Source organism: Sinocyclocheilus anshuiensis, unplaced genomic scaffold (assembly GCF_001515605.1).
Source record: "Sinocyclocheilus anshuiensis isolate Anshui unplaced genomic scaffold, SAMN03320099.WGS_v1.1 scaffold1572, whole genome shotgun sequence".
NCBI classification, from domain to species: domain Eukaryota; kingdom Metazoa; phylum Chordata; class Actinopteri; order Cypriniformes; family Cyprinidae; genus Sinocyclocheilus; species Sinocyclocheilus anshuiensis.
In genome coordinates, this window is record NW_015555807.1 from 98,180 (window position 1) to 108,954 (window position 10,775).

Below are 10,775 nucleotides of genomic sequence, written 5' to 3' on the forward strand. Positions count from 1 at the left end.
ACACACGAAACCACGAAACCGACACAAAACGATGTAGTATACATGCCAGACCAGTATGTGGCACTGTAATTCTGCCACTAAAAACGGAGAAGAAATTTACAAATAAGAAATTCTATCCTCAAATCACAAAATAATTCCCTCTATATGCCATCATTGTCTATTTAAAAAAAAGAAGTGACAAGAAATTGTTTTAGTTAAGGTTTAATTTCTTCATTATATAATATGCTGGTGTCAGGACTCAGGATCAAAGGACTCTTCAAACTATAAATTGGAAGCTTGGAGATCGGATCTTAAGGACGATATTCAGATGGAGGACTGGATGGAAGCATGCAAGAAAGCTCAATCACTAACTATGAACACTTGTCTGAAACTGCTACAATATAAGTGGTTGATGAGGATTTACATAACTCCAGTTGTATTGCATAAATATAATGAAAATATCCCAGACACTTGCTCAAGATGCAGCGACTTTAAAGGAACGCTATATCACTGTATATGGGAGTGCAAAGAAGTTAGGAATTTTTGGAAAGATGTGAAAGGAATGATAGAAAAGATCCTTGATGTTAACATACCACTGTCGCCTAATCTTTTTATTTCATTTATATCCTAAGTAGATCAAGTTAAAAAAGATGGAGTATATATTTATAAATATATGTATTCTTATTTCTTTAAATTGAAAAAGTATATATGCACCAAATATAGGACGTTGGCTGAAAGAAATGGTAACAAATATGTTAATGGAAAAGATAACATATATTAAGAGATAAATACATCATTTTTGATGGAGTTTGGGGACCTTTCAAATTGTTTTTTAAAAATGCGGCTGAGTTGAAAAGAGGTGATATTGTATATTAAAGGGGTCATATGATGCTGCTAAAATGAACATTATTTTGTGTATTTGGTGTAATGAAATGTGTTTATGCGGTTTAAGGTTAAAAAAACACATTATTTTCCACATACTGTACATTATTGTTTCTCCTCTATGCCCTGCCTTTCTGAAACACATCGATTTTTACAAAGCTCATCGTTCTGAAAAGCGTGTTCTCTGATTGGCCAGCTATCCAGTGCATTGTGATTGGCCGAATACCTCAAGCGTGTGATTTTGTAATATGGACAAAAACAGGTAAAGAAAGAAATTCATACAAGAATGATATGAGGGTGAGTAGATGATAACAACGATTTCTGGGCCAACTATTCCTTTAATTGCTCCATACCGCTTAAATACTTTAAAAAATGTTTTACTTATTCAAGCAAGTTAAATAGTTTGCAGTCAAAGCTACACCCTTCACCACATAAAGACCAACCGGTCATCTGAAGTCCCAGACAATTAGAGCTTGATACCATTTTTAGAAAGAGATCACTTGCCAGACTGAGGATAACTACTGGTTTCAGGCTTGTTTGGGTGGGTCTCTTGCGGTTATTTGCTTGTGGTTGACCAGGGTGGGGTGTAGCCTGTAAATTCCCTCGGACTAGTTGCAAGTAAGAGTAAAAAATTGAGAGGAGTGAAAATGAACTGTACTGGACAGCAGCACAGGATAAATAAAAGAGAAACAGAGAATTAGAGACAAAGAGATGGAGTAAAATACAAAGACGGAACACAGGAATATCAACATGCAAGGCCCGCACACTAAAGTACTGACTTATAAGATGGTCCAACTCCTAGATAGAAAATCAAAGCCTGTATATTCACAACTCCAGCAATGAAAGGATAATCTGTCCCTGATACCTGATTATCCCCGCATATAATTTACCACCAAGCAATCAGTGTTACTCAGTCCACAGCTTAACACAGAGCATGCAGGGTATGACCTGATAGCGAATTGTCCTCTGGACTCTCTATCATGCAGAGACAGTTCAGCCCAGAAGAATTTTTGGAGATCTCAGTTATGCCTCAAAATTCTTTAGGATAAATAAAGAGATAATTGTCAAAATATACTAAGAAAGAATACAGAGCAATAAAATCAAAGCACAATCATTTGAGGAGAGTTTGATGAGAAATGTTGGACATCATTGAAATTAATTTGGGTATCACAATATTAAGAATGAATAATGGATAGGCTATTCATTTTTAGACTTGCATTTAAGTGTTGTTTTTAAAGACTTCAAGAGAGAATAAGATGACATCAAAGGTAATATAAATGCAAAAATAAAGGAAATGGTCATGCACTATTAAATATTCAATATAGCCCTTATTCTATACGAGACAGCTGCCATTCTTCTGGCCTGTTCATTTAATCTTGGAAGCTGCATGTCACCCCCACCACAACAAATCTTCTCCCACATTTTAAATGAGTTTCTGTGCAACTTGTACATTTGTTTGCTGTTAAACACCAGCTGCTTCTGTACTGCTGACAATCCTTTAAAACTTAACACACACATCCTTCAACAGCCAAAAAAAAAAAAAAAACTATTTTTCTGGAAAGCTCTTCATGCCCACTGGACTCAATTTGACTCAGTCTTGTCAAGTTAACCTCCTTTACAAACATACTACTGTGTGTAAAGCCTGAATGGGGAAAATGTGTGTCCCACTTGGCAAAACTTCAAGCCATGTCTTAAACGTGCAGCTTTCACGCTAACTTTCATTAGCTTTGCACTGACTACTCAGGAAATGAGAGCCAGGTGTAAATGTCAGAGCGCGCCAACATGCTGAAGTTTTTGTTATTTTGGCCCACTCCCTTCATTGTCTCCCTGAGATCACAGGCACTTTTTGTTCTCCCGTCAGGATGAGGGAAAGAAAATGAGGGAAAATGGAGGCATGTTTTGATGATTGCATTTCAGAGGTCAACGGTAAAGTGACTAGACATGGCCTTGGGCCAATCTCTAACTCATCTGAGCTTTTAGCACATGGTTCTGATCCCAATATGATGTCACTGAGCAGTAGCGGATGAGATGACGGCCAACTCGAGAAGAAAAAAGCAGACAAAAAGATACGACTGGCCAAACGGAGTCAGACATTACTCAGCAAGCTATTTCAAGAAGAGCTCTCCATCAGGGTAAAAAGAGGGCAGGGATGGAAAGCACAAAAACAGACATAAGACGAGAAAGAGAGAAAGTACAGTTAATGAGGTAATTGGCTGAAAACTAAAGGAAAGGGAGAAGCAAAGTGGAAATTAGTGTGAATGTTACTGACACCTGGCTATAACACAGTTCCACAGACACAGCAGGACAGACCTGCTTGAAAATGTGCTGAACCACTAGAGAAAAAGTGCATTGAAATACATGACACATCCATCATTGTGTCCCATCTAAATGCTATTAGTCAGAACAGATTACATATAATCTCATTAATGTGTCTATGTAATGTAATCAAGCCACATCATCGATTGGAGAGAGGAAATGGGTTTCCAGCAGTGGCGAATACACAATTTGGGTATTATTTAGGAGTCGCTTATATCGCTTATGAAAAACAGACTAATGAAATTGGGGCTAGGATGTAGCCTGTTGTAAACATAAGACAGAAAGGGGTTATGAAGAAGGTGAGGGGTCAGTCAAAACTGTAAAATATATCAAGGCTATAAACCCTAAAGACAATGAATGTGAGTGAGAGAGCTCCTCTAACATGCTTAGTGGTATCAGTGACCGCCAGCCAAGGCACACAGTCCACAAATGAGACGTCTGTGGAGCTTGAAGCTTATTCTAGGGGAAAAAAGGCCAAAAAAGCAACAGCCTTGTTTATGTAAGGCCGGTGATATGTTTCAGATTACAGGGGGTTGTATGGAAATTCTTGAGGGCAGACAGGCCCTTTTCTTTGCTGGAGAGTGAGAGAAAATCAGGCTGTTTTTTGAAGCCATCAAACTTTAAAGCAGTCTTTTGAGGGACATATCTGAGCCTTTGACCGTGAATGAGTGCAGTTGGAATTAAAGTTCAAACAGCTGATAAAAACATCAGTAATCCACAACAATTAACATCATGTGAAGCAAAAAGCTGTGTGTTTGTAAGAAACAAATCCATTTTAAAGGCGTTTTAATTTAGCTTCAAGCAATATTATAGATAGAGAACTCGTATTTTAGCAGGACGCAATGTTAAGAAGTTCAAACATCTTAAAGATGGATTTATTACAAATACACAGCTTTTGTGCGTTCTGGCGCACTATGGCTGCCGTCGCATCATCCAGGTGGATGCTGCACACTGGTGGTGGATGAGGAGATACCCCCTGACAATGTAAAGCGCTTTGAGTGCCTAGAAAAGCGCTATATAAATGTAATGAATTAATTTTCATTTCACAAGACATTAACTGATGGACTAGATTTCTTGTCGATCACTGTAATGTTTTTATCAGCTGTTTGGACTCTCCTTTCTGATGGCACCCATTCACTGCAGAGAAGCCACTGGTGAGCAAGTGATGTCATGCTGAATTTCTCCAAATCTGTTCAAATAAAAAAAAAACAGAAGGTAAGCCCGAGGGTGAGTTTTCAGCACATTTTAATTTTTCATATCTTAGGAAATAACAAGGTTCAGTAGGGAAATGATTAGAAGAGATAAAATCTGAGATGTTATTCTAAACAAAAATAGGAAACAATCCTCCAAAACAACAGGGATAGAGTTGAACCATAAAGTAAATTACCAAAATAAAATAAAATAAAACAAATTCAGTAGTTTCAAAAATACAAGAAGTTGTAGAAAAATGGGATGAATCATAATATTCAAAAATGCACTGGCGATTTTTGCTGATTTTAAATATATTATTGCAACATAAGGTAAAAATCCCATCTACTGGGAGTACTGTCTGCGTTTTTATTCATAAAATAAAGATCTGACCATACAAGAATCCATAGCTGCAAGCAAGCATGAACCTCAAAGCAGGACAAGATGTATCATGCATTTGGTCAAGATCTATTATAGAATCACAGGACAAATCCTCTGGGCTTGTAACATTTATATGGAAAGTATTTTTCCAGTGGCATTCTTTCTTCATCTCTTCATCTCTCACACTGTGGACCTTTAAAAATAAGCAGTGCTGGTCAAAGTACCTAAATATACACATAAGGCACTGACCATAAAAAGATTGATCAAATTTATCATTCTTCCTTACAGGCCAAATCATATCTCTGCTGCTCCATCTATTCTTACAGGATGGTTTCTGTCTCTGCGCAGTGCACCTGAGCTCTGAGAGGACTTTGATCTCTGTGCAGTTCACTGTGCAGGATGGGAATAGGGTTGCTATGTGTCACAGCTGGACTCCACGTGGCCCTGCTGTTAAGGCAACAAGTGAGCTTTTATACTGTTGATATGGGCGAGGCTTAGGCTTATTCGGCCAACAGGTTCACAGAACTGAAATCCTCAAGATATAACTACGACAGGAAGATCAAATTTAAACACCACTATTACAAATGGTGTCTTTGTGATCTTCCCCATGAGGACTTATAAAAAGTTAATTTCATTCAAAGACGCATACAGGCCAGAATTCATTTTCTTGCCTGAGTTTATATTTGTCTCCAGTTTGTAGGCTATTTGTCCAGTGGCACCATACTGTAAATATGGAACAGAAACAAGCATATGTGCTCAATTTACACAATTTCCCGTAGTGCTCTTTAAACCTAACCTTAGACCCCTACTTATGGTTATCATCTGGCTGATTTTGCTCAACAAAGACCCTGATAAAAAGCTGTGAGGAAATGGCACAGATTTACAGCCTTCTGCTTTAAAAGTTTCCCTCATTCCACTCTATGACCACACAACACAGCAGGTCAATTTTTAAGCAATCATTTGCACTAGATGTGTAATTATTCTCAGAAAACTGAGAGAAATAGACCCCTGTGACTATAAACCTGAAAAACAGATGACTAGCAAGATATATTACAACTGTTGTTCTCGACTGGTTTTGCTTCAAGATTTTACATTTTACATCTAGTGACAAAAGTTAACAATATAGTCCATAAAATTAAATATGAAATTAATATCACCATGAACTCCACAGCAATATGCAAAATTATTAACGTGTTGATTTAGCAAGATGTGTATTCTGGGACCACTTAAGAAAGAAACAAATACCCGAATATTGTCATTTTACCAAGTGAGAGAGATATATACTGTAAACACTGTACCCAAATATTTTGGGGTCAGTAATATGTTAAAGAGATTAATACTTTTATTTGGGAAGGATGCATTAAACTGGTCAAAACTGACAGTAAGGACTCTTACAAAAGATTTCTATTTCAAATGAATTATGTTCTTTTATACTTTCTATTCATCAAAGAATCCTGAAAAATGTGTGGTTTTCACAAAAATATTAAGCATCACAACTGATTTCCACACTGATAATAAGACATTTTACTTGAGCACAAAATCATCATAGAATGATTCTGAAAAAGGATCATATAACCCTGAAGACTGGAGTAATGGCTGCTGAAAAGAAAATTGTAATAATTTCAATTTAACAATATAACGGTTTCATTATACCTTCGTGCGCATAAGTGACTTCTTTCAAATACATTAAAAAACGGCACTGAACACAAATGTTTAAACAGTAGCGTGTATATACTGTATATACAAAACATGAGGGTGTGTTCTCCTCTCCTCTCTTTCAAAGGTATAAGCCTAATATATTCTGCCACCTAAAATATGCATGATTATATGGTTAGCTGCATTTTATTATTTGCATTCAGCATTGTTTCTCTCCCTGCTCTCTGTGACCAGTATGACGCACAAGTTGAGAACCACTGCAAGATACAATAATAAACATTCAATCAACTGGCCCTTTTTCTTCCGTTTCTCAACACCCAACACAATCAAGCCCATTACACTAGCTGCTAGTGGCTTAAAGAACTGTGTGGGTCAAAGGTTACATCTCTAGTACAGGAAAATGCCAATAGGAAGAGTAATGAGGCCTCATAGGTTGCCAATACTCTCTTCCTGAGCTCATTCTTCCTGTCACTTCTAGCCACTAGAGTCAAAGGTTAACCTCATCATCTACGCAGAGTGAAAACGTCAAGACTATCAAGGAAAGATTCAACTATATATACATAAAGTATACAGTAGCACAATTTCGAACTATGAAAATTACTAGTTTGTTGAAGACTTTTTTAGACTTGACTTTTTGTCTGAATGACACATGAAAGCTGGAAGGCTCTGCCATGGCATACTGATTATCAGCTATTTCATCTGCAGTATCAGAGTCAGTGTCTGGAAGAATTTGGAACATGGTCTCGGGCAGCACTTGAAATTGTTTTTGGAAATGTGCAGAGGATTGCCAAAAAATTCCCCAAGATCCTAGGGGCAGACAAAACAACACTGCCATATAAAGTCAAGCCCTCAGCGCACATCAAATTAAGCTGTTATTTCAGAATGCCCACACAAACTCTTGCTAAAAAAAATGCTGTTGTGTAAACACAGTCATGGGCAGAGTTCAAATCACGCTACAATGTACAGTATGTGTCAGCAGTCCCGACACTTGTTTAACTTTGACACCTCACTGTAAAGAGCTTAAACCCTCACAACTAAACAAAATGACAAACTTGCTTTAAATAGCTTTGCATAGAAAGGATGCATTTCAATTTTGTTATATTTAGGAGTTTCTTTGGCAGAGCAAACCCAGGCTGACTGTAAACACAGCTTATTTTACTGAATAAAATGTACACATTATCCAAATGAGTTCAACCAAAGTTTTGCTTTGACATCACATATGGTCATCCTGAATTCAAAGCAAACGGCCTTCAAAAGGCATCATATAAAAAGTTATTTCCAGTTCAACAGCACTCTTCTTTATCACTCCAGAGGGCACAGGATGTGATCTGGCATCAGCTCTTCCAGCTGAAGCCCCAGACACAGATGTGGAGACTGAAGAAGCAGGAAGCTGGCCTGGTCACACCCCTCTGCAAATAACAAACTGCACACGCCATCTCCCAGCCAGGAAGAAAATCAGGCCATGGCTGAGAGGTGGGAAAAATAGACACCCTGTGCTTTTTGAGTCACTGGAACCAGTAAGCATCTCCTGTTGCTAATTAATGGCCAAGTTGTTTATCCGCATCCACATGGTGTTTGAAAAATGGATTCATAATTATCTATATATCAGATATACTACTGTTGAAAAGTTTTGGGTGATTTTTTTATTTTTTAAAAAAGAAAGTAATTTTATTCAGGAAGGCCGCATTAAATTGTTGAAAAGTGACAGCAAAGACATTTATAATATTACAAAAGTCAAATAAATTCAAATAAATTATGTTCTTTTGAACTTTTTATCCATCAAAGAATCCTGAAAAATGGTATTATGGTTTCTAAAAATAAATATTAAACAGTACAACTATTTTCAACATTGATAATAAGAAATGTTTCTTGAGCATCAAATCAGTATATTACTGTAGGGTGATTTCTGAAGGATCGTGTCATGTGACACTGAAGACCGGAGTAATTGCTGCTGAAAATGCAGCTTTGCTATCACAGGAATAAATTATATTTTTTAAATAGATTATAGAAATAAGTAATAATATTTTTCAATATTACATTTTTTATTGTCGTTACTATAGCATAAGACTTAAAGGGTTAGTTCACCCAAAAATTTAAATTAGCCCATAAATTACTCACCCTCATGTCTTCCTAGGTGTATATGACTTTCTTATTTCAGACAAATCCAGTCGGAGTTATATTAAAAAGTGTCTTTGATCTTTCAAGCTGTTTCATGGAAGAAAAATATCCATATTCAAAACGTAATAATCACTTTAATGTAGCTTGCGCTCACTGTTATACACGGAAGCAGCTCCGGGCGGATGACGTATGAAGGTCGGTTTTGCGCATGCGCTGCTCAGAAGTGACGCACGCGGAAACGCAGAGGAGAGATCAAAACAAAACAACGGTCACTAATTAGACGTACAAAATGAGGATTTGTAAAGAAGAATGTCCTTTTTTTATGGATGGGCGCTTTTTATTTAACTTCTTTTGGACTGATTCATGCAACACCCGCTGAGTGCCATGAAACAGCTCCGACTGGATTCGTCTGAAAGAAGAAAGTCATATACACCTAGGATGACTTGAGGGTGAGTAATATATGGACTAATTTTCATTTTTGGGTGAACTAACCCTTTAAAAACATGAAATAATCATACTGATCCAAACTTTTGAACAGTAATTCATAATTTAATTTATACATTTGAAATCATTATTATTTATAGTTTATTATATGATCCAAAAATATCTCCCTCAATTAACTGGAAACACTACTTGTAATATGTCCAGAACAATAATTTAGTGTCCTTGTGAGACATCCACATATAGGTCACTAGTTAAGTGTCACTACAGAGAAGCATACAATTGATTTTATGGCATTGTAATATTAACCATTAACAAAAAGTTCTGAATTCTCAAACTACAATCACCTTCATCTTATCAGAGCCATCAAGTCATTTATTTACAGTGTGCTGATGAGGAAATGTGATCCACATCGCCAAAAACATAAAACACAATAGTAGGATATCCACTGCAAACTTGTTTAAAACAATAAGGCCAATCAGAGGGGAGTGTTGCCATGGTCAACACACCTCTGAGCCCGTCATACAGCACTCTGGCTCAGCAGGTGCAGCCAGTTATATGAAGCTACAATAGACACAACAAACACAACAATGCTGTGAATTCCTTTAATATTGACATGAGATGTGTAATTAATTGTTCCCTTGACCTGAACAACTTAAGGCTAGTTTACTCCAGATGTAATATGTACTATCTAAAATATGAGTCAATTACTGTTTCATTCTTAAAGATGTTTTGCAAGATGTTTTGAATAACTCCTCCATCTGACCACAGTAGATCCTAGCTAATAAAGCATTATGCAATGATGATGATTCAGATTTGTAGCCTACAGCCTACTAGCTCACAGTATGAGTTCAGTTCAGAAACATAACCACTATGTAACTAGGTGTAACACTAACTTGCATCACCTATTGATATGACTGTGTGTGTGTATGTGTGTGTGTGGATAGATAGATAGATATTTTAATCATAGTTTAGGCAGAAGTAAAGAAGAGAGGTTTTTTTTTCTTCTTAACATAATTCAGATTCGACTTCAAAATCCAAAGCAAAAATAAAGAATACAAGTACCATTGTGATACCTGTCCCGTACCAAAGCACATGGCAAGAGGGATCCCAGTAGGTGAATTATCTTACCTGAGTTTGAGGTTGGCCATAAACTCTTCCAACGAAACATTGTCCAGAAGAACAAAGTCCGCCTTTCCGAACTCCAAACTTTCGTGTTCTGCCATATTAATGCGTTAGTAATATAAGCAAAAAATGTAGAGCTAACTGTTGAATATCCTACGAATACACAAGTCAATTCGACAACAGCAAACAGCAGGGATAATGCATCTCCATGAATTTGTTTACATTTGCCTAGCGCACTATTCGTCGGCTTCTTTTCATGTTATTAGTAAAGGAATATATAAACACGCATTGTTTGTTAACTACAAGTTGTTGTCGTCTTCTCAAATATTGAAATGCCTAAAGCTACACACTCTTTGGTCGCCTGAAAACTTCACACAACTTTACGAAGCTCCCGGTGTTTGAGTGATAGTCCGCTACACCGAGCGTCGCGCCTCTCATCCCTTTTTCCACGAGCTTCACTCGTCTCGCCTCTCGCGTAAGCCCCTCCCCCCGAGGGCGCAAGCTAAAGCTTACCTCTAAACATGATAAAGTTACAAAGGTGGATACATTTAGCGTCGGGTCGACTTTGGCAAGCAGTATTCACATCTAGCCTACTTAAACCTAGAAAGATGTTGTTGCTAGTAGCATATTTATTTTTATTACGTAATCCAAAATTTACAAAAATCAATTTCAAGCTAGTCAGAAGTGAA

General features: G+C 37.1%; 1 protein-coding gene across 1 annotated transcript in view; it reads right to left on the reverse strand.

Annotated features, from left to right (window-relative positions):
- The window catches only part of myo1d (myosin 1D), an 89,539-nt gene extending 79,015 nt beyond the window's left edge, over positions 1-10,524 (reverse strand). The window contains exon 1 of the mRNA XM_016469208.1: positions 10,093-10,524. Coding sequence (XP_016324694.1) covers positions 10,093-10,187 — 95 coding nt within the window. The 5' untranslated portion in view covers positions 10,188-10,524. The remainder of the gene's footprint in view (positions 1-10,092) is intronic.
- Positions 10,525-10,775: the final 251 nt, after the last annotated feature.